Genomic DNA, 21,596 nt, shown 5'->3' on the forward strand with positions numbered 1-21,596 from the left:
ATTATAATACCACAGAGCGAAGCAGGTAGTTATGTGACGCGTGAACACACAAAAAAAATAGTAATCAATAACAACTCACCTTGTGAAGAATTGAACACTCGAACTTCCGTAATGTACTTGAATGTATCGTACAGGGGAATGGGCATCTTCTCTACACTGCTGTAGTTAGCTTGTGTAGCAAGCTGCTGCTACTAGCTATCTTTAAATGTGAAGTAGGTTAAATTTAAAACGTTGCCGACAAAAGATGTGACAACCTTCGGTTTTATGGATTATTAGAGAGGTGGGACTCCATTTTATATGCCCTGCTTAATGTTATACGGCTTTGTTAGCTCGCGACCACAACGTTAACGTTAGCTTTAGCTAAGTTAGCTAACGTTACCTAGCTCTCTCTCTCTCTCTGTGTGTGCATGTGTCCCAGATAAACAATCATCTGCCCTCCGTGTTTAAAGGCACTTCAGCAATAAAAACAACTTTCGTTAAGCATACAACAGTGGGGGGGGGGGGGGGTTTCCTGTCACGAGACGGGGTCATGCTAAAATCAATTCAAAATCACTTCGGCTTAGTTGCCCTGCCCATTTGCAGATGATACCTTAACGTTATATACACTATAACGTTATATCATATGGTCTGTGCCTGAACAGCTGTGGCTGCCTTCCCTTTCTGTAACGCTAGCTCAAGTAGCGTTAACATTATGGTCTATTCACGTTAGGTTTTCACGTCTCTTGTTCATTCTGTCCTTCTTTACTCTAATAAGTTAACGTTGCTCGTTGCTGAGACTGTGCAGTCTGAGCCATCAAAAGTCAGCATAATCAATAGCTGAGCTGAATAGCTGCTTGGTGGATCGTATTAATAGTGTCTACCTCAAGAGGCGATGGTGCTATAAGAATACCCCACAATAGGACTTTGTGACTGCTTGAGCCTGCTTCAAAGATGCTGGGTATGTGTAAAACAAGGCCACCCGGTGGTCAGAGGCATATCTCTTACCTGTAATACCAGTAAGGTATCGTTCATGTTATTAAAACGCTATACTGTGGTTAAACCAAAAAAAAAAAAAAAAAGTACAGTAAAAATAGCACGAGAAAAAAGCTGGATTGTTCTGCTTCATATACTCCTCTGTGGTGTCCTCATTATCCAGCACACCACATTAATTCCACTGGCAGTAAGAATATAGTACAGTCGAATATTGTGGTTTACAAAATCACTACTGTATGTTACGTGATGACATCGACTCTTTGGGTCTTAGGGCATAAATGTGCTAACATTTGCTGTATGCAATGATCTCAGTAGTAGTGTAAGGTACAACCATTTTGCATGGCTATAAACAGATACAGTACGATTTCACAGGAAGGAAATATCTGTAATCCAGTGTGCACATTAATTGCAGATATATTGGTTTCAATGTATATGTTGGCCCATGAGTAACAACAACACAATGCAGTACAGAGATGCCAGACTAGGCTTGTGGTCAGTTAGGCAGTATCACTATTACATAGTCTGTCCACCAGAAGGCACTGCCAAGAGGATATTTCAACTGTAAAATGTCACGCTCAGTTGTATCTTGGTCTCAGTTAAGAAACCTAAATGAAATGTAATGGATCCGTGTCAAGATTGTTTATTTATGTTATGTTTTTATATTAAAAAATACTATTGGCTGATATATCACATATACAGATCTTAAAAGACCAACACTGAATCACTGTCCTACAATAACGGTGTAATCTCATTTATTTCCTCTGTTTGTGTCTGTGTATGTATTGTATGTAAATAGGCTGCAGTCATGGGCCCAGACACTGCATCTGCCCCTAAAACAGAATCTTCAGAGGAAAGTAAGTGTCCATGCATTTCATATATTTTTGGTCAACACTCAACACAACACACACAACAGATTGCCTGGTTTTAAAAAATGTTACATCACACAAGTCTGAATGCCCATTGAATAAAGTCAAATGGCCCCGTAAATCTAAATGTGGAATGTTTGTCACACTTCCTTTCTAAAAGCCAACACAAAAATCACAGACATCCTCTGTGTGTTCAGTTTTTACAAAACATCATTATGTAACATTAGTCACTGATAGGAGGAAATCATTTTATTCTGCTGAGATTTTTTTTCAGTCAATTTGTTCAGTAAAATATTCAGAGGATATTCTTTGATGTGATTGTTCCTCAGGTCCGGGAGAAGTCGTCGTGAAGGTAATCTCAGAATCAGATTCCAATGATGCTTCGACCGCCACTGAGCCCGAGAACCCCAGACAGCCAGAGAGCAACATATCAGACAAGTGTTACCCTTGCTCCATCTGTGGCAAGGTATTTGACAGACCATCGAAGCTAGACAGGCATAAACCCGTTCACACAAGGAAGCCTAAAACCCTCCATCAGTGTCAGCATTGTGATAAGAGTTTCACACAACAAGAGAAGCTCATCCGACACCAGAATTGCCACAATAGGACTAACAAGCACCCCTGTCCTGACTGCGGAAAAGTGTTCAACAGGCCTTCAAAGTTAGAGAGACATAAGCGCACACACTCAAAGAAACCCAAGGTGCCTCACCAGTGCTCATACTGCATGAAGACGTTCAATAAACTGAACAAACTTGTCCGTCACAAGCGAATGCACACCGGGGAGAAGCCTTTCACCTGCTCGGTCTGTGGAAAAGGATTCTCCGAGTCAGGTCACTGCAAAGCACATGAAAAGACGCACGAGGAGCAGCCGGAAAAACCTCACTGCTGCGCAGACTGTGGGATGTGTTTCTTCAAGGCCTCAGAGCTCCGACGACACTTCCGCTCTCACACAGGAGAGAAACCTTTCAGATGCACCCTGTGCGAGAGCTGCTTCTCCCGCTCAGAAGGACTTAAAAGACACATGAGGAGCCACACGGGTGAAAGACCATACAAATGCATTATATGCGGAAAGGGATTTTATTCTCGTCAGGATTTGAATATTCATGGTTTGACCCACTCTGGAGAGAAACCACATCTCTGCCCCGTGTGCGGTAAAGGCTTCTCGCAGCTGGGAAACATGAAAGAACACGAACAGAATGTTCATATCAAGTCGGAGAAATACATTTGCAATGAATGTGGGGCAACCTTCACGCGGTACAAGTCACTGACAAAACATCAGCGGACACACACAGGAGAAAGACCCTATCTGTGCCTCACCTGTGGTCGCAGGTTTTCGTGGAGCCATTCTCTAAGCAGGCACCGGAGGACACACACACACAGACAGATGTCTATGGACACATCTAAAGACATATCAAGCTTTGAAGGACCCTCTGAGAATCCTAGCAGTTGAAAACACAAGTGAAATCTTTATAGGGAGGACATTTCATCTTCAGGCAATTTTCCCGGGGCCACAGTCAAGCTAATTAGTAGTAATTTGTAGTATTTGTGATGATTCACCTGGCTGCTTCCTTTGTATTATTTATCTTTTATTGATCAGAGCAAGAAGTTTCTGACTTCTGCCATCTGTGTTTGTTGAATTCTATTGGCAGTTAAAATGAATGTTATTTTTGGCATAGATATGTTCTGTGAATTGGGTGAAGGCAGATCGTCTGACGATATAAGCACACTGCTGTTTTTGGGGAAGCTTATGACAGATTTGAACTTCCCTTTATATAATGTGGAAGAATATCTGTTTGTCATCAACCAAAAGATCGGTCACAACCAAAGCAGAATTGCTACAGGCCCAAAACTCTTATTTTATTTTTATTTTTTGGGGGCTTTTATTATAATGACAGCTGAAGACAGACAGGAAATGGGGGCAGAGCAGATTCGAACCCTGGGCTGTTGCAGCAAGGACTGAGCCTCGGTACATGGGTAGCCAGCTCTACCCACTAGGCTAACCGGGCGCCCCTGAAACTCTTATTGACATGCACCCTAACTGTTACTAAACAAAATACAACTGTAAAATACGCCAGACTAAATTTCTGCTTTCCAACGGTGATGACCTTAATCTGATGTAACGTTAATCTGCTACCTCACTCTGTCAGTACTATAGAAAGCACACAATTATTAAACAGCACAAGATGTGTGCATAGTTCAGTCCATACCAGTAGCCTTTGGTCGATTTTCTTACTCTAATTGATAAAAGGACATTTTACTTTCTTTTTTTAATTTGGTTGAGTTTGGTCAACAGCTGCTCATCAGAATCAGTTAAATGCCCAAAATAGACATTTTTGTACTCTTATATCAAGTTATTTAAAAAAATAATTACTCCTTCACAGAATGGTTAATTCTGTGCTGACTCAGAGCTGAAAGTGCTGTTACACTTTTCTCATCTGCAGGTTTATTACCTCTCACCTCAAATGGGAAACACCTGCTTTGAGATCACTAAGTGCAGTGTGGCCAGGAGTGAACAGTGGTTTCAACTGTAAATGGCAGCAGGGGTTTTTCCCTGGTACGAGCTGTGTAGCATAACAATTAATAGAAAATATTGTTTATTTTTATTGATCTGTATAGCACATATACTGTGTAATTATGTAATCCATTGCTTTTCTTTGTGATACTATCTACATACATGGCATCTTACTGTCAATAAACAGGTACATTACATAGTACAATAGTTCATTGCATTGTTGAAACAAAATGGGGCCTCTACTCTTTCATACATATTCAACTAATGTGCTTAAATGTGTTTTTAGTTGTGCAGATAAACATGTGAAACTGAACCTTGAACTACATAAGCCAATCTGGAAATCTGTTTGATAGAAAACACAGACACTAATAATGTCTACTAACTAATGTCTTCATATATTGTAAGTGCAGCATATTTCTATTGTGTATGACGTCTGTTACTATGCACCAAACAGTTCTTCTGCATGTTGCCTACTTGATAATGAAAGACACAGTAAAAATGTGTCTAAAGAATGTAGTTGTCCTTATTTTTTTAAAGAGACCTATTTATATTTCCCCTCTAGATTTGCTTCCTATCTTCACCTAACTAGCCATTTTATAATTACCAGTGTTGTACAGACGGCTGACAAATTAAAGGAAAAATCTCAATATATGAGTGGAGAAACATAATGAATACAAATGCATACTGCATGGTACAAGTAGGCAATTAACATAACATTATGTTCTGTGTCATGTATAAAAAGGCTGTGCAGGCCAAGTTGATTCTGATTTTGTCAGAGGGATATTATTGACCTTTTAGCTGGCATGGTTTGGATCTACTTGTCCCCTTAACAGGTAAGATCACTGCAAATGAATACAAAGTTGTTCACCTTTATCCTATGATCAAACATTTCCATCCTGATGGGAGTGGTCTCTTCCATAGAGCACCAGGGGTCCCTGAATGGTTTGACGAGTATGAAAATGATGCTATATCCTCTTGTGGAACCAGATCTCAACCCAACTGAGGGAGATTTTGGATCAACATGTGAGACAGTGCTCTCCTCCACCATCATCCAAACAGTGTAACTTTTGGAAGAATGGTGTTCATCCTTCCAGTACAGTTCCAGAGACTTGTAGAATCAATGCCAATGCTCGTTAACACCACGCGAAGACACTTTATGTTTCCTTTAATCTGTCACCCGTCTGTATTTATCTTTTTTTTAAATCTTTTTTGGGTTCGAGTTATATTTTAAGTTAAAAAAATCCGATGGCAAGTGAAGGCAGCGACGACGTATCACCGACCAATGACAATGGTCAACATAACCCAGCTGTTGCTAGGCAACGTCTGTTTGGTGTTACTAACGTTAGTTGAGTTACCGACCGGTTTGAATAAATAGTTCCAGCAAAAATTGAACTTTTCGATGAAACAAGGCTTTTATTAACACTTTACTGGAGAAAGAGCGAATATATTCAGTTTTCCAACCATGGCTCTTGAAACACATGGCGTGCCTCAACTTGAACTGGAGTCTGTTATTGGGTTCAATGGTAAGTTTTCTGCGGACTTTAATGTTCTAACAATGTCGATGGTTTTAACTAATGTTAGCTAGCAAGCTAACTTCTGTGGCAATTAATCAAACTTCAATGAATATAACTAGCTAGCACGCTAATTGGCGCTAAGGAAACACCTGGGTTTTTCTGCACAGTCCCAGTACTTTTATATTAGGTTAGCTTAGGCATTAACGTTAATTATCATGTAACTTAACGTTAGTTGATAGGAAAAGGTTGCACATGCTGACTGCTGTTTGCTCAGCCACCTTTCAAAACAAAGAGACTGTCCATCGTGAGCACAGTTTATCCTTGTACATTTCTGTCTTAAACTATGTTGGGTCTTATGCTGTGTTGTGCTACACTTTGTTTCATCAGGGCGTGTGTTTTCTGGCCTGAGAGTCCATCCAGACAGAGAGCACCTGATCTATCCTCTGGGATGCACAGTCATTCTGAAGAGAATCAAAGATGGCAAGCAGGAGTTCCTGCAAGGACACACAAACAATGTATCCTGTATTGCAGTGTCCAAACATGGATCATATATTGCCTCTGGACAAGTCAACTATATGGGCTTTAAGGTAGCTGTAGTTACAATACATTTTCCATATGTTATAAGTTGTTGACATGGTTAACTCAACTAACTAAATCCCCATCACCATCAATTACCTGCTGACCCCCCTTGATGTTGTGTTGTACATTAGGAAGCAGTTGTTGTTTTCATTAGAGGCTGGAATCCATTTACAGTGAGCCACAAGAAAACAAATGTATAATTTATGTATCATTTGTAGCAATTTAAATAAATACATATTTTCCTAGGCTACAGTAATTATCTGGGACTATGCACAGCGAACAATCTACGCCCAGCTGCTCCTCCACAAGGCAAAGGTAGAGGCACTGGCCTTCTCTCCCAATGACAAGTACCTGGTGTCCCTTGGGGGTCAGGATGATGGCAGGTAAATACATGTACATGTGCTCCCTCCCAAATAACCAGTTGAAAAGCTGAGTAGTAGTTTCAGAAACTCATGATACACTCTTTCTAAATGTAAACATTACTTACTTGATCATAACGACAAGAATTCAATGGCAATGGGTTTATGAGAGTAAACACAATATCATTGCCATACACAGGCATTTTATTTAATGACCAGACAATACAAAGGCTTACAACATGTTTCTGTGTGACTTCAAGAACAGCGTTTACTGCATTGGTCGTCTTTATGCAAACTGAGATACTTCCCTGGGAGCATTATCAGTTTTTTAACACTTGATCATTCCTACAAATCAGTTAAAACAAGATTTTTACTGAAAATCGAATAGAATAGTCACACCGTAGTTGTACATGTTCACACTTGATGATCCATTCTTGAATTCAGAAATAAGCATACAGAATGTAAATTCAGTACATATTCTCTATTTGTTGAGTGTATGAGGTGTTTTCTATGTTTTCAGCATAGTGGTATGGAATATTGAGACCAAGCAGGCCATTTGTGGGAGCCCAGCTTCAGCTCACAGTGCCGGTCACTGCCTCACTGTGCAGTACTCCAACACAAACGACAATATCTTTGTTTCTGCTGGCAGGTGAGTGTAAACCAAATGTCAGCTCTAGTGCAACTCTGTAACACAGATTTTTACAATATTCAGAGGATTTATCAACAAACTCATCTGCTTTCACAATTTCAAGACATCTACTTATGGCTTTTTTCACAAAATACCTACATTCAAAATGTTCCATTATCACGTTACCTCTTGTTAATGTGCCATTCTTATCATTCTGTTACAGTATTTTAATATCATTGATCTATTTTGTGCAGTGGAACATTGCGAGTATGGGAGCTGGACCTCGTCAACAGGAAGATCAGGCCCACAGAGTGTCAGACAGGCAAGCTGAAGAGGATTGTGAAATGTGTAGAGGTATGATGTCATTTTCAGATCCAATTTGAGTTTTGCAAAATGGCTGTTTCAAATATTATTAATTAGATTTTTCCAACAAATTTCCCTCGGGGATCAATAAAGTATTTCTGATTCTGATTATTGCCAGAACTCAGTAAATGATTGGTATACAGTTGTAGTTAACAGTGTTGCCTCTTCATTTATATTGTTTATTGATTGTACATTTACCATATTAAACAGATTTCAGAGGATGATCAGTTCATTTACTGTGGCACCACCAGTGGAGACATAATGAAAATCAACCTGAAGACAGGGCTTCTGGGTGAATGCGGTCCAGTTAAAACAAAATACAGCCTGGTAGGTCAGCTCATTGGGGGTCATTACGCTTGTATTATGACTGTGTGAAGGTAATGTAAGCTGTTGCTCACTCGCGTTCCCTCTGATAGTCAGGTCTCCTGCTGTGTATATTGAGCTGATTGAACTGTATTCCTGATAGAATGCTCCTTTGGAAATATATGCAAGGGGTCATGTCATGTATTTCATTTGATCTGCAACTAATTTCTTTGACATCTCTTAACTTATTCCTGAAGCTAATTCTATCTGCAATATTTGACAAACCCCTCCAGGTCTTTCGAGATATATGATCCAGCTAGTATCAAAGGGCTAGGAATTTGAAAACTGATCCTGTGTACAAAATAGCTTTTTGGGTCTATATATTATAATTTAGCCTTTTCTGTGCAGGGTGTCAGTGTCCTAAGGATACTGAAGTCTGGGAACCTGCTTGTGGGATCTGGATCTGGCACCTTCACTCTATGTTCCAGCACTAACTTCAAAACTATTAAGTGAGTCCTGCAACTGTATCATTTACCCCCTTTAAAACATTTGCTGTAATGCATGGTGTTCATGGTTCACAGTTTTTACCAATATAGTGCAAACACCTTTACTGTTATTTTACAATGCTCATCATCAACTCCTTTTTCCTCTTGTCCCACATTAGGGAAGTCCAGCTGGAAAAGGGGGTGACCTCCATCGCTCTAAGAGGAGAGGGCCAGCAGTTCTTTGTTGGGACAGAGGCTGCTCAGATGTATCGCTTCAATTATGAGGACCACAAAGCTGAACTTATTTCCACCAGCCACAACAGTGCTGTCAAGGACGTCGTCATATGTTTGTAAGTGGCAGACAGACAATTCAGGAAGTAAGAGTCAAAGTCAGTCTTTTTGTTTTTTTATGGCTTTTTTTTTTCAGCTTTTGAATTTCCCTCGGGATAAATTAAGTATCTATCTATCTATCTATCTATCTATCTATCTATCTATCTATCTATCTATCTATCTATCTATCTATCTATCTATCTATCTATCTATCTATCTATCTGTCTGTCTGTCTGTCTGTCTATCTATCTATCTATTTGGCAAGAAATATACTCCATCATGCTGTGAAAGAATCAACTTTGCTTGACAGGATACAAGTGAAGTGTTGTCTGATTCACATTTATCCAATAAAAACAAACAGTGCCTCCCCAGTGTTTTCCCAGCAGCACACAAACAAGTATTGCTTAACTTAATTTAGTGTGTTAGCCAGCCTTAGATTTAGAAAAGACCTGGCTCTGTATTTCCATAACAAAAGATGTAAGCAGAAATTAGCACCAGCCACCAGCCAATTGCTGGTAAAACATGCAAGTGGTTGGTAGATCTGTTTCACTCACCAGCCAAAAATTGAATATTCACTAGCCATTTGGCCAGTTACATTTGCACCCTGGGTACGTCATCTGTGTGTCATCTATAGTACAATAAAACAAACACATTAATGATTGTATGGGCTTTGTGTTGTGGCCTATGCTATGAGCTAAAATCATATGAACATTGCAAGCGACGGTTTCTAAACCGCTAGTGTGAGTAGCTGTATGTCCTTCTCGGACAACAGCTTAGACCCCTTGTATCTCATGTAAAGCATCATTTCAGTACCCCATGTGCTCACTAGAGGGTGACACATGCTTGACTCATCCATGTTAGTCCTTCATAACTTTTGAAAAACTGGTTTTAGGTATATTGTACAAAAACATGGGTAATGTATTGAATCCAACGTCATCATGTCATTGATATATGGATACTTGGTTAAATACTTTTAACCTAGTTAGCAGTATTTTATAACAGGCAGTTATACCCACATTCACTTAACTGTATATGTCCATATATCTCTCTTTTTTTCGGTTTTCTACCAGTGGAACGTCTGAATTATTTGCAACCTGCTCTGAGGAGGACATCAGGTTGTGGCACATAGATAAGCCCAAAGAGCTGCTGCGTATCACTGTACCCAACATGACTTGCAACTCCCTGGACTTCATGGCCGATGGACATAGCATCATCAGTGGTGAGAATCAGGGAGAGATATCGGCAAACAAGGCAACAGCGCTTATTACTACAAAGAATATTTATTTTTTGTCTCTTTGTATGGGCTGTAGATCAGTCATAATTATATATGCTCCTCAGTTGTTGTGAAGCAAACTGCAACACTTTTAGTCACCTACTTCCACTAAAACTATTTCACATACTGAATGAGATGAATCCTGACTGACCATTAAAAATTGATTTCTGTCTTCTAGCATGGAATGATGGTAAGATTCGAGTGTTTGCGCCAGAAAGTGGCCGACTCATGCTCATCATTCACAACGCACACAGAATGGGTGTGACAGCCATCGCCGGCACCAGGGACTGCAAGAGGATCGTTAGTGGAGGGGGAGAGGGGCAGGTTAGTACACATAACAGTGATAAACCTCTAACATTCAGAAAATGGTGTAATTGTTCAGTGATCTCATCAAATGAAAACAAAAAGCAAAACATTGAAATTCCATCATAATGTATGTATGTATGAATGTAATTCCTCCAAGATGTCTGCTAGCAGACACCATGTGTAGTAAATAAACAGTTGGTGGCACAGCACACTATTTTCTGGACACTTTATTTTCAATGAATAAGCCATATGCTTAAAAATGGAATGAGTATTCCCTTTAGTTTTTTGTCAGTAAGCCAACCTAGTTACCAGCCTACTTATTTCATAACAAAATGTATAAAAAGACCAAACTGATATGAGGAAGAAACATGCACTGGCAAACACGTTCCTGACACAGCTATGTGTAGACTTCGACAAGTCATTTATTGTGGAATTCCTCCTCGATCTGATGAAATTGGTTGAAGTTGTTTTTTTCTTACAAAATGTATTGTGAATTATTGAGGAAAATGTTTGTTAGGATGCCAATTGTCAGAGAATTTAACCCATTCAACCTTCACAAGACTATATCTGTAAATACATATTTACAGGGTGATATAAACATTTTATGTGTTTGAGCACTGGAATACAGTATGATTGCAGTTTGACAGATTTAGAAAGGAGAAAAGGCATACTGTATTTATCTTTGTATTTATAGTTGTGCAGTTGCATTGCAAATCATTGAAACAAAGATAAGAGAGGATTTGAAGTGTCATAACCTGTGGTTCACCTATTGTAGGTGCGTGTGTGGGAGCTGCAGCCACGTGGCCATCGGCTTCTGGAGACCATGAAAGAGCACAAAGCCACTGTCACTTGTATCAAAATCAAGAGTGACGACAAAGAGTGTGTCACTGCCAGCTCTGATGGTGCCTGCATCATCTGGGACATAGTGTGAGTAGTCTGCATACCCAAACACTAAACATACAGTATGGTTCCTTTTTAAACCTTTTGTAGTAAGTGTACATTGTTTTTTTTTTTAGTAGCATGTAATACTGTAGGTAATTCCTAATGATATACATAGCCACAAAATACAGTGCTGCCTTCAGGTCTGCGCTGTAATGACAGAGAAATGCTGAAGCCGTTTATCGGTGTCTGGCTGGTACACTAGGAATAAAAATGAAATCCAGTGTGTTCTTTATGGAGGAAGCTTTAACTCCTTTAATCCCTGGGCTTCTTCTGTGAGGAGAATAAAAACCTGTAAAAACTCTGACGGTGGTCATGTTTTTTCACTGTCTCTTTTCTTCAATGAACAAGTCCGTGGATTAAACGCTTCCAGGCTGTATTCATTAATAGAAGCTTGGATTCCCTTTTTTTTGTATTTTTACTTGCAAGCTGATGTTTGTAAAGAGTATTACTCAGACAAGAGTCTCAGTGAATCTAGATTGGCACTGTGTCCCACCAGACACACAGTAATGTTGTGCATTGTGTGTGTTTTAATAAAAATCACATTTTTTAATCACATTAAACTGCACTGGGCAGTTCCACTACTACACAACCACTGCTACACTGGTGAAAGTTACCCTTATCGCTCCTCTTTTTATTTCATCCTCTGCTTGTCCGGCTGTAGGCGGTTTGTGAGTCTTCAAATGGTGATCGCCAACACACTGTTCCGGACACTGTGCTACCACCCAGAGGAATACCAGATCATCACCAGTGGCACTGACAGAAAGGTCTGTTTTGGAAACTGTTAACACCTTCACTCACTACTCTGTGCAGGAGAATACATTTTAATTCCAGTTATTTTTTCTATACTTCATATCCCAACCGGTATATCCTGTCACTATGATCTCAGAAAATCTGCCTTAAGGTTTGTTTTGGTTGGTTTTATGCACTGGCATGTAAGAGTGCATAAAACCCAGCAGTCTTGCTTCTTTGATTGAAAGTCCCTCAGGGTGCCGAAAGGCTGTGGAACTCAACAGTCATAATCTAGATGTCTCATTATGCTGTTATTGTTATTATAATCTCCAGTCAGTGTGCATGAGAGAAAACCCTGCCGCTCTGGTAAGATCAGCCTAGAGGAGCACAGTGAAGACTTGCACAATCACACACACGTGACTTGCATGTCCATAGATTAGTTTGAAAAGCTTGTAATTTGTTTCTCAGCTCAACATGATTAGGCCATTGTGTTGGCTGCTAGTCACTGTGACAAAAACACTCAGCCCTTTATAGTCTCTTATTTTGTGCGTAATTTTGATTAACTCTGCGCCACTCCTGTACATAAGGTCAGAAGTTCACAGTGGCAGAATGAAATGCTTGCTTCCTTGATTGTGCACTTCATCCACACCCCTTGAACCCGGCCACACACCGGAAACCATATTGCTGCCTCCCCTGCATGCTGAGAGGTGAGGACAAGTTGTGCTGATTAACGCAGTGCTGTGGATGTGCTGTGAGTGAGCCGAGAGAGAGAGAGTGAGAAGGAGGGATTCAGGGAAGGGGAGAGAGAAGGGAGAAGATGGAAGAGGGGCAGTGCCGTGGTGTTCGTGCCTTCCTGCGGATGTGCCTGTGCCACCCAAGTGCCAGCCAGATCCACCATCTGCTCATCCCAGGACACAGGCCACTCTGTCTGGGAGAACAAATACTAGCGCTCTGCTCTCTCGCTCCTGCTCTCTCTTTCTCTCTGTCTCACTCCTCTCTTCAACCGTTCATCACATCCCAGCACGCCTCTGCGAGTAGATCCACAGACAGTTAACCAATACCACTGAGAGAAGGAGTGAAGAAAAAACAAGTGGCTTAGAGAAAACAGAATAGACAAGAGGAATGGAGGGTCAGAGAGAGGTTGTTTTAATGAGATAGAATACTTTGTGAAGGATGATGACGCGGCCTTTGATGGAGCATTTAGTGGAGGCAATATGGTGCTAACTCTCTCTCCATGGGAACCATGGGAACGATGGTTGAGACCAGGTTTACTGTATTGTTTGCAGTTAATATTATGTCATGTTTGATTGTTTGTTTTTGCTATAAGAAGAATGTTGCCGCGATTAACATAATTAATATGTAAAATTGTACTCGTGCAGCACAATATGAATTTAGCCACACGTCCAGCAATGAAATTGTTACTATCTTTTATGGCGTTTTTTGACCGACGGCCTTTTATCTCTGTTGGTTCTATAAAGCAGGGGGCCACTGAATTACATCATCATATTTCTTAGTGTTGAATCAATAATGTCCTTGAAAGACTCACATTGATTAAATTGATAATTTCTCCAAAGGGGTACATTAAAGAGGAGTGTGAGTGGTAGAAACATGAAGGGTTGAAGCTAACATACCATATGTGTAATTAATAACATGGTATTAACAAAATAAGCTGTCCTGTGATGCTTTATCATTTTGTGCGGCTCATTTTGAATGTTTTTTAAAGGATCCATTAGCATGAGGACTTAATGATGCTAACCTTGTCTGCAGCTGAGGTGGCTGTACTGTGGTTGTGAACTCAGGTCTTTTTAATGGTTAGAAGGTGAGCGGCACTAACAGTAGGCCTTGCGTGTAATTAATTTCCTGGTGGTCCATGTTGTGGCTGTAGGCCAGTTTCACAGGCTGAGGTGGAGAGAGCACAGATGGGCCAAAACAACTCACACAGGTGGGAGTCTCTAATAAGCTGCTGAAATGAAACGAGGAAGGTGGGAGAGGTCGTGACTGGTGAAGAGGAAGAGACAGAAGATGTCATAGGGGAGAAGAAGTAGTAGTGTTACAGAAACTTTGCTCACACTGAGATATAGAAGAATACTGTACATAAGCATTAGTTTGTTCCCTCATTAGTGGTATTCTTAGAGGTCCCATTTTGTTTGTTGAAAAGATGATGCTTTAATGTTGGTAAACACATTAGAAACACACCTCAGCTGGATCAATCTGCACATTCTGTACTGCTGTAAGCCTTACCTTCTCATTTGATGCGCAGTTGAATAAGGATCTTTTCTAGAACATTTTTTATTTGGTGTTTATAATGAACCTTTTCTCCCTCTGGCTGTGGCTGTGTTTTCCTTAATTATGTTTTTTTTTGGCGGAAATAATATCAGCAAGCCATCCCATCTGAATAAGCCAGTCTGTGTCAGAGAAATGCTGTAGTTTCAAACCACAGAAATGTTCCTGTGGCTTATAAGGGCCAGAGAAAATCACTCTGCAGTTCTGAAACTATAAATAAGTAGTTGTTTTCTTAGTGAGCCTTTTGTTTCTCTTTCATTTCACAATAACCAACAGTATTTGATATGTGTGTGTAAGATTACATTTCCCCTCCTTTAATGCATTATAGGCACAATCTTGTGCAGAGAAATGAAATCCTGTCTCAGAGGCTATTCTTATAAATGCTGGGCTTATTCCGAGCAGCTTTGTGTAACATGAACTTTTATTCTTACAAATAGCCAAGCTATGTAATGCTGCGTATGATTTCATTTAGTTTAGTCCAATAATAAACCTCTGTATATTGTTTATTAGCAGCATCGCAGTCATTCGATCTTGACATTTGGTGTGTGTGGTGTGGTGACTGACTTTGTGCAATCTGTTTATCCTGTGTTTCACTAACTTCGATATAGACTGTTAAACACATAGGGACTGGGATCGGTGCTAAGGCATGCTACTAAATCTTCTTTAAAAACTCATTCATGACTCAGGTGCCCTTCATTTACAGTACCTGACTTTAAGATGTAATCAGGTTTATCATATAAATAACAAGAAAGGGTCCTCCTTGGTGTATGGTTCTGTGATGTTTCTGCTGCCGGAGCTATAAATAACTTCAGCTAACAATTGCCTTTTGTGAGACGTGATTATTTGACAGCTATAAAGCTCTAGGGATGATAAAATCTCATTCAGATCACCAAACATGGCTACAATAGATAGATTTGTATATGTGTGGAACAATTACAGTACAATTACTCAAGTACCATACTTTAGTACAAATTCGAGTACTGAAGTATTTCCATTTCATGCAGCTATACCTCTACTCTACTACATTTGTCCGACAGATTTAGTTACTAGTTACTTTTCAGAATAAAATTTTTCATAATCTTCCTATCCAGTAAAAACACGTATCTCGAAATTTGGGGATTTGAATTTGAATTTTCCTGATAAACTGAAGGATTCTGTTCTTTCATGGGTTACATTGTCACACAAATGAAAACACAGCCGTTTTTCTGAGCTTCTGAACTTTTTAGGGATACATGGTTTCTCACAGGACACGGACGCTACAACAAATGATCTGACATATATGATCCATTGCTGTAAATTAAACTACCCAAAAGTATGTAAAGTAGTTCAAATTAGCATTAAGAATGATAGAGTAGTAAAAGTAGTTTAAGGTTGTTTGCGGTCACATAGAGCCTGTTTAAATCTGGTGTTAACATGCGTCTTGGGTGATCCGATCACAAGTGGACAGCTTTAAGTACGTCCACAACTGCTCAATATGCAAATTAACACTTTTATAGGGCTGTACCCTACTCAGAATTTTAACCAACATGCTTGGAAATAACTAAGTAAAAAAAAAAAGTCTTAATGTGTTACGTTTCACGAATTAACAGGAAGGCCCAAATACGGTAATTAACAATATGTCATAGATAGCGTTTCAAGAAGTTTATAGGTTCTCCTCAGTCAGTAACTCTCAAAATTGTGTGATTTTTTTAAAGGGAGTCTGGGGATATTGTACTTACTAGTTCAGTGGTAAAATCAATTGAAACAGACAATGTATTCACAAACATCTGCTGCTTATCTCGGCAGGTAAAAGAGCCCACGTAATTTGCACTACAATGAACAGAATAGACAGCACGTTTCGTGTGTACTAACAGGATACCAGTTGAGTAGACGGTCATTCAGTGCGGCCCAGGACAAATTAGCGTTTACACTACAAAAGATGTGTGGTCAGATGCGCCCTAGACCAACTTGGCAAGTAGTTTGAGTGATGGGTCTCGGCGGTCGTCCACAGTTGTATTTAGAACTGTCCGCTTGTGATCGGATCACCCAAGACACATGTTAATACCAGGTGTAAAACAGGCGCATATTGCATATTAAAAACAGGAAATAATGCAGTATATGATGATGTAATAGAAGAATAGCACATAGACAACATAGAGAGTTTTATAGAAACAGAATGTTTATGTCATTTATAACATAACAGTACATGTACACTTTATATGTATGTATTTTCCAAACAAACAATGGCAGTGACAAATCTATGTTACATACAACACCTGTATGTGAATTTCAGGGTTTCTGTGTCTTAACTTCCTTCTCAGGTTTCCTACTGGGACGTGTATGACGGTTGTGCCATCCGAGAATTGGAAGGCTCGCAGTCTGGCGCCATCAACGGGTTGCACATCTCGCAGGATGGCAAACACTTTGTGACAGGTAATGACCCGTTACACATCTGCTGCTTGTTATGTTGTTGCTGTGCTCCCTATAGTGATTTTCCTATGAATATAATTCAATAGTAAATAAGTCTAAATTTACTTAATCTCTTGGGTACGTAAGCATTCAGTATATAGACAGTCGTCCTTTCACACATTACACTATGCCCACTATGCATGATTGTCTTTTTTTGTGTATGTAGTTTCAGTTAGTGCCCTTTAGTTAAAGAACTGTATTATTAAATGATTAGATTTGTCTTTATGCTCTGTTATTGAGTGTGTTTTCATCTCTTTAGAGCCCTTGTTTTCATCTCCTCTACTGATACTCTTACTCAAACGTGTCTCAGGTAATTGACATATTTTTCGTGACAGGTGGAGATGACAAGCTGGTGAAGGTGTGGGACTACATGGAAGGTGTAGTAACCCACATAGGAATAGCTCATGGTGGCAGTATCACCAGCATTAGGCTCTGCTCCAACAACAAGACCTTAATCAGCACCAGCGCAGACGGAGCCATTCTCCGATGGAAGTTTCCTCACCCCCTTTCCTCGTAATGTGGCATGTACTCCACATTAGAAGAAGAACTAGAAGCAACATAAACGTTTAATGTAGTACCACCACACTCATACTCAAATTTCTCCCTGATCTTTCCTATTAGTGAATGTTCCTATGAGAATTCAACAATCTTACATTAACATTGCACCAAAGGAAATAAATGTAATACGATTAAGCATCAATGACTATGAGAGATTGTTTTCTTTTTCAGCAGAGAACAGGAAAGGAGTGAAAAGAGTACACTTCTTGAGCAGTGTAGTAGTCTCTTAAGTGGTAATTCCACACAGGAGCTGAATATAGGTGGGAATCCACAGAGCAACATTTCACTTGAATTTAAAATGACACTTCAAGGCACAAGAACGTATTCTTCACATCAAAGTGTTTGCATTATGCTCCTTTAGACTTGCTTTTCAAACAACAGAATTAATGTTGTAGTCTACTACACAGTTTCTCAATGCAGATGAAACCAGAATATGTAAAACCAGGGCTATATTATACAGTACATCCAATTTACAGATATGGTTCTTCTGTCTGCTGCTGTAGAGACAAGCAGGAGGCCCAGATTCTTGGCCGCTTAAGCACACGGCTGCTGTCAGCTAATCTATCAAAGGCAATTCCCTGAAGGATTCTGGTTAAAGTAGGAGGCAGTATGCAACAGCAAGCCTCTCTGACTGTCTCTGATCTGAACCCATCCTCCTCACTATTGTTCAAAATGGCTAATGTAAATAATTAATAACTCACCCCTGCTTCCCCAACAAAGTAAAATGGCAAACCTGCAGCACACACCAAGTCAGCAAAAAAACGTACCTGGATCAGAGAAGAGAGGGGCATCTCAATCTTTGCCCCTCTCCACCATGCTTATGAACAGAGGACGCAGTTTGACTTAGAATTGGTTTACAGAGGTGTAACGTGTGCATGTTTCCCAACAATGCGGGGGAAAAGAGCATCGGGAGGAGCTTTGACTATTTCAATAAATACGCACATCTGGCCCACTAAATTCAATCTTTAGTACTGGTGAGCTGTGAAATGAAGCTTCAGATGATTAAAATCTGAACATAGGCCTAGCATAGAAAGATGCTGGATCCCCATTGATATCAAGAACTGCATGCAAGCCGTCCTGGCCGAATAGTTCTGTAACATCGAATTTACTTACTTTTGAGGAGCTTCCAGGATGTAGTAGTAGCAGCGGCATTAATGAGTGTGTAGCCAGACTATTTATAGGCTACAGCAGATGTGTCTGTAAATGCTGCCGTGTTATAGACAAAGTATTTCAGTTGCAGGAGGAAGCAAAAGCAGACCCTCTGTGCAGGTAGATACATTAGGAACTTGTTTTATTGGTGGTCAATTAACAGTTTCACTATCATTGGTCATCACACTGTATTTAATTCTAGTATTTGAGTCCATCCTCCTACTGGAGACATAATAACACTGTGCCTTCGCTTTTATGGTTGGGGTTGGAAATAGACTCAGGTAGAAGTTTTAGGTTATTGATGCCTTCTTTGACTCCCTCTGTAGATAAATCAGGTGATGGTGTAATTAGTCATACAGGGGGCAGTTCGAGGCTACAGTGCTTGGCACCTATTAAAGACAACAACTTCCTTGTTTCTGTAGTACACAAGTGAAGTTTAATGGTCTTCGCCATTCCAGCCAGTGTGACAGTATATTAAAATGATATCCTGGTCGTTGAACCTTTCTGTTGTGACAAACTGCAAGTTATCTCATCCAGGTTAATTCAATTCATGTCTGAGGGGCGGGCATTAGACAGGATCCTCCGAATAGAAACTTGTTCATTGTAGACAGGAGAGGAGGGGGGGGGAGGAAAAGCGGTGGTGAGAGAGTCAAAGACCGCCAGCGCACAATCCAGCGCTGAGAGCCATCGATGAGGAAGTGTAATTGAACCTGCGATGTGGAGGGAGGGAAGCAGCTCGTCTGTGTAGTTCCTGGAGAGAGCGTCTCCCATCAAAACGCGCGGACTGGGTGACAATATCGTACTGGGAATTACCGGAATGTCAGGGGAATAAAATCAGTTAACATGTGCCTTATTGGCACCGAGGCGGTGCCACCTCAGCGGTAAGTGGAGCGAAAGAAGGAGGAGGAGGAGGAGGAAGAGGAGGAGGAGGAGGGGGGTAGACAGCCTGGCAGACAGGTGCGCGGCTCCACAGTCTGTTTCATTTTCTCGCGGTCCTATTAAGTAATCGAGCCATGGATACCCGCAAGGAAAACAAGGTAAGGAAACCCATAAAACCCAAAGCGACGAAGGGGAAAGAGAAGAAATACAAAAGGGGGAGATTTACCAGGAGGAAATCGCTGCGATCTTTAGGGAATTTCATGGGAAGGATCCTTAAAACTTTGGGCACTTTGGCGCACTTCGGCGACGCGCAGCCGCCGGACGCGGAGGACGACGACGGCGGCTTCGGGCAAAGCGCGTCGGGGGGGTTCAAACAAGACGACTGTCCGCAGGTCTCCAGGGAGGGGACCGTGAAGAAGAGCTCCACGGTGTCCTCCTCTCACGGCTCGGTCAAAGACAGGCTGTCGTGGTGCTACGGCGACAAGACCCCCGGGGTGCTGGGACTGAAGAACCACGGCAACACCTGTTTCATGAACGCCGTGGTCCAGTGCCTCAGCAACACGGACCTGCTCGCCGAGTACCTCGGGCTGGAGCAGTACAAGTCGGACTTGTGCTACCGCGGGAGGGTGAACGGGGAGGCGAGAGGCGAGGAGCGGCAGAGCGCCAGGGGAGAGGTGACCGAGCAGCTGGCGTCGCTGGTTCGAGCGCTGTGGACGCTGGAGTACACGCCGCAGCTGTCTGTGGAGTTCAAGGTGAGGACAGAGAGAGAAAGAGAGAAAGAGAGAGCGCTGGGTGTTCATCTGTTAGGGCTGCTGCTGATGTTACCGTTCTGTTGTGTTGTTTTTCGGTTTAGTTGCCTGTTACATCAGTGGAAACCAGTCTAGTGTTTTAATTCCATTTCCAGCCATACCAGAGAGGAGATTATTTGTTTTTCTTTCTAATAAATGTTGTCTACATATTCAATTTAACCACTGTTATAGTTACACAAACACCAGCTGCATGTTTTGGTGAATATTACTTTGAAAGTTCTGTTTTTATTTAGAATTGCATTATTTTTCTTAAAATGTATTCAACTAGGTGGATCATAGAAAGTCTATATTCCCAAAGGAACAAAGCTTGCATGGGCCTCCTAAACCCTCCCCCATGTGAGTCAATTGGTTTTTGATTATTTGATTGACTGCACAGTTGTCTTGGAATGTGCTCTACCACAGGAGCAATAAAACCGAATCCATAGGGCCTTCAGGGGTTTTTAATCAAATCACCACAGACTAATTGACATGCATCAAACCGGGGGCCAGGTACTGCTGGAGTTTCTGAATCTCTAGGCGAAATATAATTACGCTGCCTCGAGTTGTCTGCTGTGTGTGTGCTGCACTCGATGGGTACTTGGAGAAGACTGGGTGTATGCACACTGCACAGAGAGGGGGAGAAAGAGGGGGTCAATGGGGGCTTAACAAGGAAATTTGTGGCCAAGTGGCTCTGTGCAGGCCGCTCCAGCAATGGATAAAGAGACGTCGTTCTCTTCAGGCCAGATTACTCAGGCACATTCCTCCCTTGGAATCTCCCAAGTTACTAGTTTATTGAGCTCAGCACGCAGTTGTAATGGCTTTAGTGTCACTTGTGCCCTGCCACGACTCAGCAGCGAGACTACCTGCGCAGCGACATATGTTAAGAAGATTTTGTGGGATTTGTAAGCCGTATTACCAACTCTCACAGTCTGTATTGGCAAAACAAATATTTGAATGAGCACGTCAGGTGAGCGCTTGACAATGTGGTTCAACGGTCAACTTAATTTCTGTGACTAAAGGCACACAGGTGATCTTTAACCATGTGAAGCAATAATAATAAAAACACCTCACCACTTTGCCCCACAGTTTCGGCATTTTATTGTTTGTTGAACTAGTGGTAGTTGTGTGTGTGTGCGTGCACTGTGGTTACTGATTACCTGCTGCAACAATCCAGCACTTGGTGCGGTTTGTCTGCATTCCTTGACTGTCATGTGTAGTGCGGGGGAGTCAAGCATTCCTTTCTTTTATACACAAACTGTTAAATGCATGTGATAGTAGTGTACAGACTACATTACAAAGGATTTTAAATCAACAAGTGGTAACACACGTA

General features: G+C 41.0%; 3 protein-coding genes across 4 annotated transcripts in view; all 3 read left to right on the top strand.

Moving 5' to 3' along the window:
- The first annotated feature begins 106 nt into the window (after positions 1-106).
- LOC127354347 (zinc finger protein 501-like) lies at positions 107-4,555 on the top strand. Of its 2 annotated transcripts, none has more exons than XM_051384227.1 (3): positions 107-937; positions 1,769-1,826; positions 2,168-4,555. In XM_051384227.1, exons 2-3 carry the CDS (start codon positions 1,778-1,780, stop codon positions 3,286-3,288), a joined length of 1,170 nt encoding a protein of 389 aa, XP_051240187.1. In that variant the 5' UTR covers positions 107-937; positions 1,769-1,777; the 3' UTR covers positions 3,289-4,555. The 2 variants fall into 2 exon arrangements, with proteins under 2 accessions (XP_051240187.1, XP_051240186.1); XM_051384226.1 differs by having other exon boundaries at positions 107-280.
- Positions 4,556-5,644: 1,089 nt separating this feature from the next.
- cfap52 (cilia and flagella associated protein 52) lies at positions 5,645-17,592 on the top strand. Its single transcript, XM_051384210.1, has 14 exons — positions 5,645-5,873; positions 6,252-6,451; positions 6,690-6,826; positions 7,323-7,451; positions 7,685-7,784; positions 8,004-8,120; positions 8,505-8,605; positions 8,761-8,931; positions 9,982-10,130; positions 10,363-10,508; positions 11,266-11,417; positions 12,094-12,196; positions 16,745-16,856; positions 17,228-17,592. Exons 1-14 carry the CDS (start codon positions 5,813-5,815, stop codon positions 17,407-17,409), a joined length of 1,860 nt encoding a protein of 619 aa, XP_051240170.1. The 5' UTR covers positions 5,645-5,812; the 3' UTR covers positions 17,410-17,592.
- A 1,652-nt stretch (positions 17,593-19,244) lies between these two features.
- The window catches only part of usp43a (ubiquitin specific peptidase 43a), a 106,148-nt gene continuing 103,796 nt past the window's right edge, over positions 19,245-21,596 (top strand). The window contains exon 1 of the mRNA XM_051384193.1: positions 19,245-20,230. Within this exon, the coding sequence (XP_051240153.1) occupies positions 19,613-20,230 (618 nt within the window). The 5' untranslated portion in view covers positions 19,245-19,612. The remainder of the gene's footprint in view (positions 20,231-21,596) is intronic.

This window comes from Dicentrarchus labrax, unplaced genomic scaffold (assembly GCF_905237075.1).
Source record: "Dicentrarchus labrax unplaced genomic scaffold, dlabrax2021, whole genome shotgun sequence".
Taxonomy (NCBI): Eukaryota; Metazoa; Chordata; class Actinopteri; family Moronidae; genus Dicentrarchus; species Dicentrarchus labrax.